This window comes from Nilaparvata lugens, chromosome X (genome assembly GCF_014356525.2).
Source record: "Nilaparvata lugens isolate BPH chromosome X, ASM1435652v1, whole genome shotgun sequence".
Lineage (NCBI taxonomy): Eukaryota > Metazoa > Arthropoda > Insecta > Hemiptera > Delphacidae > Nilaparvata > Nilaparvata lugens.
In genome coordinates this window covers 32622183-32636558 of record NC_052518.1, presented here as the reverse complement: position 1 = coordinate 32636558, position 14376 = coordinate 32622183, and the positions used below count along the sequence as shown (strand labels likewise).

General features: G+C 36.6%; 1 protein-coding gene across 2 annotated transcripts in view; it reads left to right on the top strand.

Annotated features, from left to right (window-relative positions):
• LOC111056400 (translin) overlaps positions 1 to 14376 on the top strand; it is a 110471-nt gene that overhangs the window by 92433 nt on the left and 3662 nt on the right. For both annotated transcript variants that reach the window (XM_039443172.1, XM_039443173.1), the window contains exon 4: positions 1373 to 1452. In XM_039443172.1, coding sequence (XP_039299106.1) covers positions 1373 to 1452 — 80 coding nt within the window. The remainder of the gene's footprint in view (positions 1 to 1372; positions 1453 to 14376) is intronic.

The following is a 14376-nucleotide window of genomic DNA, read 5'->3' as shown; positions in this document are numbered from 1 at the left end:
CCAATCTGTGTAGGCAATAATCACTGATAATTGGAAAATCTTCTTTGATTCAATTGAAGAGCTAAATTGTTTTTAATACTCCTTTCAATAGGTACTTCAAATCATTTCCTGTCGTATTCCATATCATTAGGAGTTTAATTTTGATATTTATAAGCAATCCCTGATCAGATGTTTCCTACATTCAGTTGTAGAGAGTGTGTTGGTAATACCACATTATGGAGCATTTACTTTTCCTTCTACAATCTGTCATTTTCTTAGAATTCTGCAATCTCATTAGAATCTCTTATAGTCCAGTCACTATATACATTGGGGCTTGCAATTTATATTGTAGTTCTGATTCTTTAATATATTGTTTGGATACATAAGAGAAGTCCAGAACCAACTTTTTCATGCAAAATTTCCTTGTACTAGATACAGAGTGGCCCGAAAACCTCGCATTTCGGTTCATTTTCCAGTTTTCAGCTATTTCCGCCAAATCCTGTAATCGGACAGAAAAATTCACTTTTGCCTTTTTTTAAATAATGAAATTTGTGATAATATTATATCATTTAGAACTCTCAATCTTCAATGAGCACTGAGTTATAATTTCTCAAAAGTAAGTGAAATTTAAAAAAAATAAATTTTGATGAATTTTTGTTTTTGATCAACAATATATCTCTTCCGATTAACTCAAAATTGTAACTCAGTGCTCATTGAAGATTGAGAGTTCTAAATAATCTCATTTTATCACAAATCTTATAATCTAAAAACAGGCAAAAGTGATTTTTTCTGTCCGATTACAGCATTTAGTGGAAATTGCTGAAAACTGGAAAATGAACCGAAAATACAAGGTTTTCGTGCTAGTCTGTATCTAGCACAAGGAAATTGTGCATGAAAAAATTGGTTCTGGACTTCTCTTATGTATCCAAATAATATATCACAAAATCTGAATTATAAATATAAATTGCAAGCCCACCCCCTTTTTCATGTCTATATTGACTGGACTATTACTGTTGATGCCTTATCAAATTATACTGTACACTAGGCTATTCACTTTTTTGGTAATGGCTACTTATATTATTGCATACAAATTAAAAATCAAAGAACCCTGTATTCAGTTTTATTTTATTTCTCACAACATGCTTCGAACATTAATGTCATTTTCAACTACTAATTAATTTAATAGTCGAAACATGCAATGAGAAATAAAATAGAGTTGAATACAGGTTACTTTGATTTTTAATTTTTATGCACTGATATGTAAACTTATTGTCAGCCTTATATTATGCACACTTATTATCATGATGTGTCATGATATTGTACACTTATTGGATTCTAAGCTCTTAACACGGAATTAATGATATGTTATTAAATAAAATTCAATTTTTTCCAGTGAGTAAAGACCAGAATCATCATTTTCCATTGAACATCGACGAATACATACACGGTTCCATAAATATGGTGCAAGATTTGGTGAGTATACTAAAATTTTGTATATAACTGCATTTTCTAGTATCTTTAGTTAAATATCTATAGTAGTAGCATTAAAACCCAATTGTTATAGAATATAGCTGACTATGCATTGTCTTCTTTATGTCTCAATTAATTATTTTCAGTTGGGCTAGTTCTACTCAAACTCTTGACGAGAGCACTCGGCTCTCGAAATTCTTTAATTCGGTATTTTCTGTAGTTGTAGTGTTAATAAAGTTTCAATTTTTAAAAACTCAGTCGTGTCGTCCAATCACTTGACTGGCGCCCGAACTTACGTCGCGGAAAGTTTTATCGTTGTATCCATCCACGTTCATTAATCTTGGATACAAGACCTTTTATCTTGTGTAACGAAAAAACTTTGAGTTTCACCTCTTCAGCCGTGAACCAACCCATATATATTTCTCCAACGAGAAACTCATAGTGAAAGTGACTCGACTTCAAAATCCAAAATCTACCACTCAACTACAAAATTATTCTCCAACGAGAAAACAAAGTCAAGTGTTATCAGAGTAAACTCAAACTTTCAAAAATTTCTTCAACAAGAACTTAACTTTCACCAGTGTTAGTAAGTGTAAATTAAATCAAACTACAAAAACGAAAACAACTTCAAGTACTTCTCAATGGAAAACCACCATCAAGCTGTTATCACCATCACGCTGTAACCGTATCCAGCCTAGCAGTTAGTTCAACCCCACGCTGGCCACCGCAGGAGACGAGAGGACTCTACAGAGGGACCGAGATCTAGCCACCTACAGGAGGATTCCTGCTGCCCTTATATCATCTGAAGGAGAAGACGACACCGACGCCGACGCTGACGACAACCGGAACATCACCCACCAACCTCAATTGACTGTGAGTAATTTCGTTATATCTCTTCCTCAACCAAACCCTACAATGCCTAATATCTCGAAACAAATTCCTCATGACATTCTTAAATTCATACCCCATTATGATGGTACTTGCTATAAGCTACCACATTTCATTAGTACTTGTAATGAATTATTAGTGTCCTATTGCAGTGAAAACATTGTCGAAAAATCAGAAAATCACTGGCTCCTTTTCAGGGCAGCCGTAAGCCGTCTTTCCGGCCCCGCAGAATCAGTTGTTTTTAATAACAATTGTACAACTGTAACAGAGCTAATAGCCGCTCTAAAAACAAACTTCGCTGACAACAGGTCCGTTCCAGACCTAATTGCGGAAATTACTTTCATGAAATCCTATTCCAATGAGCACCCGATCGAATTCATTAATCGCCTGGATGAAAAACGCACAACTGTGTTGACTAAATATAAACTAGATGGTATCCAAGGTGAACTTTTGACTAATCTAATGCAGCAGTTGAATGCAACTCTTACTCGTACATTGATTCACGGAGTACATCCAACTTTGGGCTCTCATTTGCAAATCCTCCAAATTCACGATCTTGACGATGCTAGACATAAGATTATTAATGACTGTAGTATTGTTCTAAGGAGCTTGAACTTCAAATCAACTATCAGTACTATCAATAAAATTGATTCAAGAGCTTTTAATCAAACGCCAATGCGATCGAACACATTCACCCATGCTTATCAAGCAAGCAACAGAGCTTTTTCTAACAACTTCTCGCAACCTCGAGTACCGAATTTCTTCCAACAGAATAATGGATCACAGCAAACATTCCCCCAGAACAGAAACTTTCAACAAAATTTTCCTCAAAATCAATTTGCTCAATTTCCTCACCAACCGAGGCCTGTGCAAAACAATCCTCAATTCAGACAACCACATAATAGTAAGTGGCATTCACAAAACACTGTCAGCATGCGCACAGTTCAAACAAATCCTTCTAATCGTTTCAAACTAAACTCAAAATCTCCCTTTGAAGTGCATCATTTGCAAGATGACTTGACAGATAACTCATCTCACCTTTTCGGAAACGGAATCCAAAACATGCACGATGACTTGACAGACAACTCATCTCATCCTTTCGGAAACGAATCCAAAGCATGCAAAACCAGCTAACTTCACTTACTGAAGCATTCAACAACATGCAGGCTCATTTTTTAGGGGTAGGCCCAACACACTCAGCGGAAACACTCCCAAAAAATTTGAATTGAATATCATCAATAAGTCGCTCCCATATTTTGTTGACCACGCTAACCGTAAATGGATGGTTTAGTGACGACACTGGATCGTCAAAGAACTATGTGAACCCCTCTATCATACCACCCAATGTGACCACATATAAAGAAAAGTTCGTAGTAAAAACACCAGCCGTTGAAAGTGGTGGAAATGAATACATTTTTATGAACTCAAATACTGTGTTCCCAGGAAGTTCACAAATCAAAATGTACGTGTATGACTTTTCGACAAGGTACGATATATTATTAGGTCACGAAACTTTGAAAGAACTCAAAGCCAATGTAAATTATACAAACAACACGTTAGATTATCGTACTATTTCGATACCATTGTTATCAGTGATTAACTCTAATGAACAAATTCAATTGAAACCAGGATTTAATGTTGTTACTGTACCAGTTAGGTCGATTCCTAATCTCAAGACAGGACTACTTGAAGCTATTTTTCATGAAAGTTATTACGTTGGAGAAAGTATTGTTAGTATAGAAGAAAATAGATGTAAGTGCATAGTGTATTCCAATGAGCTCATGACCATAAGCCCCGAGCCAATGGAGATAGAAGAATTAGAAACTATTTTTGACAATGATGAAATTGATAACTCAGATGTATCAAACAAATCGGATATTATAAGAGAAATTCCCAAACTTCTTCGGACGGACCATATGAATGTCGAAGAGCGGAAACATATCATAAATTTAATACGGAATTTTCCTGAAATCATCAAACGTGAACATGATGAATTGACAAGTAGTACTAATCTGTTGAAATTTAAAATCAACACTACTGACAAAATCCCTGTATATTCTAAAAATTATAGATACCCTCAAGTATTTAGGAAGGACGTTGAATTAGAAATTGACAAACTTCTTCAGAATAAAATAATTCAACATTCCAACTCCCCATATAACAGTCCAATTCGGGTAGTGCCTAAAAAACCAGACGCCTCCGGTAAACGTAAAATACGTGTCGTTTTAGATTACAGGAAGATTAATGATAAAACGATTGAAGACAAATATCCTCTCCCAAATATTGAGGACTTATTTGGAAAAATTGGAAGGGCTACCTATTTTTCAGCGATAGATCTCGCTTCTGGATTCCATCAAATTCAAATGGAAAAGGAATCAATTCCAAAATCTGCCTTTTCAAATGAGAACGGACATTATGAATTTTTGAGAATGCCGTTTGGATTAAAGAACGCTCCAGCTACTTTCCAACGTGCAATGAACATTTTGTTTTCCAGAATGCCCAATGTGTTAGTCTACATGGACGACATAATTGTGTTTTCCGATAATCTCGAGGAACACTTGAAACATCTAAAATCAGTTTTCAAACAACTTAAAGATCGTAATCTAAAAATCCAACTGGACAAAACATACTTTTTTAAACGAGAATTACTATACTTAGGACATATCATATCCGAACGCGGAATTCAACCCAATCCTTCAAAGCTAGAAGCTATTAAGAACTTTCCAATCCCAAAAACTGAAAAAGAAATTAAGCAATTTCAAGGATTGACAGGCTATTATCAAAAAATGATAAAAGATTACGCTAAGATTGCAAACCTCTCACACACGCCTTGAAAAAAGATGTTAAAATCAATCCAAATATTCCAGAATATCAAAAGTCATTTGAAACATTAAAACTTCTATTACAAAACGATCCAATTTTACAGCTACCTGACTTCACAAAAACATTTATTCTGACTTGTGATGCTAGCAATTATGCTATAGGTTCAGTGTTATCACAAAAATTCAATGGTAAAACCTTACCTATTGCATATGCTTCTCGTACACTCAATCGTCATGAAGAAAATCTTTCTATGATTGAGAAAGAATTATTAGCTATAGTCTGGTCATGCAAACATTTTCGACCATACCTCTATGGTAGAAAATTCATAATCGAAACCGATTACAAACCTCCAATGGCTCCATAGCATTAAAGAACCGAATTCAAAATTAATTCGTATGAAACTCTTTCTAGAAGAATTTGATTTTTCAATCCAGTATGTGGAAGGTAAATCGAACCAAGTAGCCGACGCTCTTTCAAGAATACGCCCACTTGACGTTAACATGATGGAAAATGATGAAGACGAACCTTTCCAAGGTTTCGAAAGTGGTTTTCGTGGTTTCAATCATGACTTTCAGGATCTCGAGAATAACAATGATCTCGATGACCCCGACGAATTTGACATGGCCGAACTGCTTAGATTTAACACTAACACAGACATTCCCTCAGTAGACACCGTCACACTTGACGATTTTCTTCAACATGTAGGCAAATCTGCCTAACAAACTAACAATTCCGATCGAGATAATATTGTAAATAATGATAATGATGCTAATGACCTAGAAGTTGATAATCGTAGTCTAGTTACAATACATTCACAGGAGAGCTCGAATGAACAAGTAGTCATTGCGGAAGATGACAAAATAATCAATGTTGAACAGAATCAAATCATTTTAGAACGTGGCAACAAAGAACCTGTTATCAGAAAAGTCTTTACAAAAAACAGATTGACTCTATATATTCATATTTCATCCACTCCTGAAGAAATAAATGATGTGTGTATACAATACTTGAAACCCAACACACTTTATGGGATACTTTGCTCCAGGACAGGTGTATTGGAAAAAGAATATGAAATGATTTTTGAAAATTTTAAGAATGTTATCATTGCTAATTTTAATTCTGTGAAACTTAGGAGATATAAGAAACTGAATTTGGATATAACTGATTCAGAGGAACAAAGAGAAGTTGTAACCAATTATCATGTAGGAAAACGTATCACCGTGGAATTAATGAAAGCTATAACCACATTCGAAGAGAATACTATTGGCCTACCATGCTTAAAGACATTACAGAATACATAAATAAATGTTCAGTATGTGCTAAAGTGAAATATGATAGAAGACCTGTTCAAGTTGAATACAAAATTACCCCAACTCCTGACAAACCTTTCGAAAAATTACAGATTGACACGTTTCAATACAGTAGAATAAAATTCCTCACGATAATAGATTGCTTTTCGAAAAAACTCATGGCATATCCACTAACAAGTTTGAACCAACTTGAAATACAGTCTTGTTTGAATTATTACTTTTCTCTATTTCCATGCCCTAAGACAATCCAAATGGATAATGGTCGTGAATTCGACAATTCTGGACTTCAAGATTTTTTGCGTTTTTATAAGATAGAACCTTATTATATAACACCGGGACATCCAGATTCCCAGGGTTTATTGGAACGAGCACACTCGACACTCATTGAACTCCTTAATGCTATACAAATGGAAAATAAAGACAACAAACCCAAAGATAACATGAAACTTGCAATTATCGCATTCAATAACACAATAAATTCAACTTTAAAACTAACTCCTATGGAAATGACTTTTGGTATATCGAAAAATCCATATGTTGATGAAATAATGGAAGCCCTTATTGCTGAAGAAAGAACAAACGCCTATCTAGAAAAACTGAAAACTATTCACAAACTAGTAAAATATAAAGTAGGACAAGAAAAACAAAATAGAACTGATCGCTTAAATCAAACTAGAGAAAAAGATTTTGAAATGCCTAACGAACCCTTCATAAAGACAACGTTTAATAAAAAGGACAAACCCAGATTTTTCAAAGTGAAATACAATAAGGAAACTCAATTAGCTACTAATCCAAGAGCAATTCAGAAAAGACCCTTCAAACTTCATCCGAATCGAGTGAAGCGAGCTTGAAAGAAAAAGAAATCAACTAATTTATGTGCTTGAGATAACAATGTTTGTTCTTCTGATGCTGTGGCGTTGCTAACACCAGCAAACCCGACACATAGATATACATTCACTCATCTAAGTAAAACATCACCCATCACTCCTATCAAAATTCAGGACTCATTCATAATAAATGAAACCTTCACATACATGCATAATATTAATGTAAACATGTTGCGTATCGAATTAAATACCATCAAAAGAACAATATTTACTTTGCATGAACACAATATCGATCAAGGCCATCTAGACATCATAACAATCCATTTAAAATACACAGAAACGAAATGGTCCGGCCAGAGAATTCGAATTGTAGCACCAAATCCCTGACTACAGTTCTGCCAATAGCAGGCTTGTTGGCACCAGTGCCGACCGTCCAGCTGTTTGAATAGTATTGAATTGAATTAATATGAACCAGATTTGAATTTATAAAGAATCCAGTTTGAGCTTTGTTCAAACACAGTGTATGACCTGCAAGTGGAACACAGAATCAACACGAAAAAACAGCCTGGAAGCGAAAACCTGTCTTTTTCCCAGATTTCTTCCCACCCTGAATCTGATCAAAACACCTAATAAAGGCTTCGAAGGGCAAGTAGACAAGATTGGATTAAATCTGGTGAGTTTTTGCTCTTTTTTATTGTTCATTAATGCAGAGTTTAGCTGTACAAATAACCTGGCTCAAATTGAAGATTAAATTTTGCTCCTTGTTTGTATTTGATAATTTGAAAAGTAAATTACAGTCCTCTAGTAGCTCTAGCCTGAGCTTTGTTCAGAACATTTTTGATCCTCCAAACCGTGATGAATTTAAATTTGTAAGTTGTTGATTAATTCACACACATTGGATTTAAGCAATTTCGTATTTGTCCAATGTTGGCATGTTCTGAATGGTCTGATCTATGCACAACTTTAGTTTGTTGTAGCCTTGTTCTAGAGCAAGGTTTCTTGTCAATTTGTATTTGTCTGAAATTAAATTTATTTCAGTTAAAATTGTAATTTTCCTGAAACTAGGCTCATTGTGCTCTTTTTCTCAGGAATTTGTTTGTTGGATTTTGTATTGTCCATTTTGTATTGTACATGTTAGTGAAGGTTAATCACAGCATGATTTTGTTTGTTCAATTCAACAAGTTATCGTTTGTTTGTGAGTTGTTGGAAGAACATTATCTAATCATATAGTTTTTTCTTCAGCAGTAACTTATCTTGTGAATTGATAATCAAAGTTTAACTTTGATAACTTACTAGTCATGATTCTTCCTTCCATTTTGTTTTGAACTCATTCTTGTTTTTTTTGTCTGTTTGTATTGTCGGGGCTGAATTGTCTTGTGTATGAGTTCAAGATGGAGGAAAAATTACAGAAACAAATCAGGGTGCATCGGGCTAAACTGGAACAATTGTATGCCAGATTGCAAAAAATTTATGACCTGTCTAAAAATGTCTCCGATCCAAAAGTTGCTGAGCAATTTTCAATCTTGTATCCTCGGGTGTCTCAGACCATTTTGGATTATGAAAAGACAGAATTAGTGGTTAATGAGTTGGAACTTGAGTTGAATAAAGACCATGTTGTAGCATTCAACAACTCACATCTAGATCTGTTTCAGTATATTGAAGTAGCGGCTAACACTCTCAAACAGAGAGAGGCGACTGATGCTATTGCTCAATCTTCGGCAGCTTCAGCAGCTAGTTCACAGCCAGTCGTGTCCGAGTCAGTACTGCCCAAAATCGACCTTCCAAAATTTGATGGGAACCAGACTCAATGGTCGGTGTTTTATGAATTATTTAAGGCATTGGTACATGACAACAAGAGTTTGAACGATCAGCAGAAGGTCCAATATCTTGTAAGTAGACTTACTGGACAAGCAGCAAATATTTGTCGTCATTTGCCACCATTGGCTAATAATTATCATATAATTTGGCAGGCATTATTGACCCGCTATAACGATCCACGGGTGCAAGTCGATGCCTATTTCAAACAAATTTTTGAATTTCGTCCAATAAAATCAGAATCAAAGGCAGGTTGTATTGCGATTTTGGATGGGTTTTGCAGTTCAATCAATGCAGTGAAGAGATTGCGACTCACTGATTTGTCAGACTCGATATTCCTTTATCATGGCTTGAGATTGCTGGATCCAAGTTCTCGTAGAAATTTTGAATCGGCCGTCCGTGACAAGGCTATGCCAACTTATACCGATTATGTCAAGTTCATTGAAAAGCAAATTAAGACTCTTCCTTCTGATGAGAAACAGACTGAATCGTTTAATATGAGGCACAAAAAGGATAATAAATCAAAGGTGTTTGTGGTTCAATCTAATGATTCATCTAACGATGCATCTAGTAAAAATCCCAATTGTCTGAAGTGCTCAAAACCGGGTCATTGGTTAGTAGATTGTGCTAGTTTCTTGAAAATGACTCCTTGGGATCGTTATTGTTTGATTAAAGGAAAGTTTTGTTGTTTTCATTGTCTTGATGTGGATCATTTGAGTAGAGATTGTTGTAGTAAAACTCAGTGTGCTCAATGTCAAGAATCTCATCATTCGTTATTGCACTTTTCCAGATCAAGTTCCAATGAAGGTGTTGCGTCCTCGTCGAACTCCAAGGCAGGTGGCACATCACCTATTAGTTGTTGTTCTACATCCAACGATGTAGAAAATTCGACAGTTGTGTTGTCGACCGTCACTGCACATGTTCGAGATTGTAATGATCAGCTTTGTGATGTTCGTTTCTTGGTTGACACCGGGAGTAAGTGTCATTTTGTTACAGCCAAATTGTGTCGGCGTTTGAGACTACCATTCCAGCCCATGAAAACCGTTGTTCATGGATTCGGTGGTGGTACTAGTGAAGTTCGAGGTCGTACTTGTGTGTTGATTCAGTCGAAGTTGGATCCTACTGTCAAGTTTTCGATGGATGCCACAGTGGTAGATAAAGTCATAGACAAGTTGCCTTCTTGTGAAATTGACAGATCCAATCTTGAAAATCTCACACTGGCTGACGACAAATTCTACCTACCTAGTAGAATAGATGGCATCATTGGTGTGGAGTTAGTTCCTCACTTGCTACGTGGGAGTCCTAGTACAGGTGAATCGCACGAATTGATGACTGTTAATAGTGTCTTTGGTCACATTCTGATGGGGAGAGCACCGATTCTCACTTCAACAACGAATGTGTCGAATTGTTTTACAGCTATCTGTAGTCCATTCGTTAATAGTCCATCGTTGGATAGTTTTGTGGAACGTTTTTGGGAGTTGGAATCGTGCCCTGCACCAAGCTGTCAACTGAAACCAGAAGAGTGTGAGGTAAATTTTCGGAAGTCTGAACATCGTGAGAATTCTGGTCGTTTTGTTGTTGCCTTGTCATTTGCGGAGCCGCCCAGCAGCTTGGGAGATTCGTATGCTGTCGCTGAACGCAGACTGCTGACTTTGGAGAGACGACTAGAGCATGACAGCAATACTCGTATTTCATATCATGAAATATTGATCGATTACCTACGTCAGGGTCACATGTCATTTGTAGCAGATCAGACAGACCAAGGTGGTTACTACATACCGCATCACGCCATCGTGAAAGCAAGCAGCACTACCACGCCCATCCAAATTGTATTTGATGCTGGTTCCAGAACATCATTGGGTTTGTCATTGAACCAGGTTCTTCATGCTGGTCCTAAATTGCAGACTGACATTTTTGTTTTGTTAGTTAATTTTCGTTTGTTCCCAATCGCACTAACTGCCGACATTAAACAAATGTATCGACAGATATTAGTGGAGGATTCCTGCCGTCGTTATCAGCGTGTATTGTGGAGATTTTCGCCGGAGGATCCGATCGAAATTTATCAGCTCAATTGTGTTGTTTTTGGTGTTTCAAGCTCTCCATATTTGGCGCTTCGCACCGTCCACCAGCTTGTAGAGGAGGATGGAAATCGTTTTCCAGCAGCCAAGGCGAGAATACCAAGAGACATGTTCATGGACGACTTAGTCACATCTGTCGCCACAGAGTCAGAGGCCGCGGAGCTGTATCGTCAGTCCAAGCAGCTGTTTGAGGGAGAAGGTTTCTCGCTCACAAAGTGGACTTCAAATTCACCATCAATGTTGGAGAAATTCTCGGAGGAAGAGAAATCGTTTTCATACAAGGATTTTGAAGCAGACAACTCCTTGGCTATCTTGGGATTGAATTGGCAACCTAGTACTGATCTGTTTCAGTTTTCAGTCAAGAGTGGTGAGGTCGTCGCTACTAAGCGTTCTATTCTGTCAGTGATGGCTCGTATCTATGATCCACTTGGTCTCTTGTCACCGTTTACATTATTTCTAAAATGTCTTGTCCAGAAACTGTGGAAATTAGGAGTGGATAGGGACGAGAAGCCGCCTGAGTCTATCTGCACTCTTTGGGAGAATTGTCAAAAAGAGTTGCCTCTATTGTTGAAATTTGCTGTTCCACGTCACGTTGGTTTGTTTCAGGATTCTCACATCAGTTTGATTGGTTTTTGTGATGCATCATTGTCTGGTTATGGTGCAGTTATCTATGTGAAGTCGCAGAAGGAGAGCAAGGAGCCAAGAGTTGTATTATTGTGTTCAAAGTCCAAGGTAGCACCATCTAAAGTTGTTTCAATACCTCGTTTGGAGTTGTGTGCGGCACTCTTGTTGGCAGAGCTCATGAATTCAGTAGTCACTATTATTAGTGAACATTGTCATGTGTTTCGTATTGTCGCACTCTCTGATTCGACAGTCACCTTGTGTTGGATTAATGCTCCATCCACGAAATGGCAAACTTTTGTTGGTAATCGCATCTCAAAAATACAGGATTCTTGTATACAGGAGTGGATGCATGTTGCTGGAATTGAAAATCCCGCTGACTGTTTGTCTAGAGGTTTATCACCAGTTGAACTTGTGAACTTTTCGTTGTGGCTCTCAGGTCCATCATGGATAGCAGAGGACGAATGCGATTGGCCCATCCGAACTCAAATGGAAGAGATCGTGGATCCACCGGAGGCGAAAAAACCATCAGTGTTGACAGTCACAAAATCTCCTGATTGTAACAGCAATGCAGTATATTCATTGATTGGTTGTTGTTCGGATTATGGTCGTCTTTTGAGAATTGTAATTCTTGTTCTCAAATTCTTACGAATCTTACCCCAATCAGTAGAATCAGATTTCGATGTTGCTGAGAGGTATCTATGTAAAGTGGTACAGAAGATACATTTTTCATCTGAATTTGTGCAATTGGAGAAGGGAGAAGATTGTTCTATGCGCCTACGTCGCCTGTCTCCATTCATTGATAAAGGTGTGATTCGCGTCGGCGGTCGTTTGTCTCATGCTGGACTGGAATTTGAGACTTGTCATCAGATGATCTTACCAAAATCTGACGCTTTCATATCGATGTTGATTGATTATCATCACAAGAAGAATTGTCATGCTGGACCTTCGTTATTGTTGTCCTTGATCAGACAGAAATTCTGGATACTGTCTGCTCGCTCTATTATTTGTATCTGTGTCTTTAAGTGTAATCATTGTTTCCGTGAAAGACCAGTAACAAAATTATCCACTCCCAACTCAATAGTTGTTGTGCTTGTTGCATTTTTTCTTTGTGTTGTTTTTTGGTGTTGGTGTTTTTTGTTCTTTTGGCATGTCTGGATTTTTCCCTTCCTTGGTTTTTTCAGTTTTGTAACTTGGCTGAAAAATAGTTTTTCAGAGGCGGGGGTATGGTCAGGCCAGAGAATTCAAATTGTAGCGCCAAATCCCTGACTACAGTTCTGCCAATAGCAGGCTTGTTGGCACCAGTGCCGACCGTCCAGCTGTTTGGCTTGTCGAGAAGAAAAAAGCCCCAGTCATTCTTGTTTTTCATCCATTCACTTGTCTTGTCAGCCCGTTGTCTTGTTGTGAAGACCGAGTTTGTATTTTTTGTCATGTAATTTCGATTGGAAATTTCTTGTAGATAATTGTTTGAGTGTAGTGTGTGTGAATTATGAATATAACAGCATAAATAGTATTGAATTGAATTAATATGAATCAGATTTGAATTTATAAAGAATCCAGTTTGAGCTTTGTTCAAACACAGTGTATGACCTGCAAGTGGAACACAGAATTAACACGAAAAAACAGCCTGGAAGCGAAAACCTGTCTTTTTCCCAGATTTCTTCCCACCCTGAATCTGATCAAAACACCTAATAAAGGCTTCGAAGGGCAAGTAGACAAGATTGGATTAAATCTGGTGAGTTTTTGCTCTTTTTTATTGTTCATTAATGCAGAGTTTAGCTGTACAAATAACCTGGCTCAAATTGAAGATTAAATTTTGCCCCTTGTTTGTATTTGATTATTTAAATAGTAAATTACAGTCCTCTAGTAGCTCTAGCCTGAGCTTTGTTCAGAACACAAAACTAGATCACATCAATATCAGCAAAAATAGAAATAAGTGTGGACTTTTCAATGGACTCTGCTCAGCTATTTCATGGGTAACCTGTAACATGGATGCGAACGACAAAGAAAAATACGACAAAATATTATTTCAAGTTCAGTCAAATGAATACCGCTTACAGCATAATATTGAGAATCAATTTTCAGTAAACAAAAGGCTCATTGACGATTTTAATGCTGATGTGAAAAAGATTCATGGGAATAATTTGAAAATTATAAATTATTTCAAAACTCTCTCAAATGAAACTACGACTGTACAGCTGAACCAGCAATTTTCCCTTTTATTTAGCTCATTAAGTTTGCTCTTTAATAAAATAAGCGATTTAGATACTAGTTTGGAGTTTTGTAGATTGAATATTCTACATTCTAGTATATTATCCCATAAAGAAATAAATAATATTATTTCTGAATCGAATGTAAAATTAATTTCTGAAGAACCAGAAGTATTATGGCAATTAGCAAAGGTACACTGCTCAATATATAAAGAATATATATCCTACTTCACTGAATTCCCTTTAAAATCACCTATTTGTGAAACCTTCTTCTTATTATCCTATCCTGTTTATCGTAATACTGAAGTTACCACCATTCATGAATATCCTTCCCTTATCCTGAGATATGACGAAA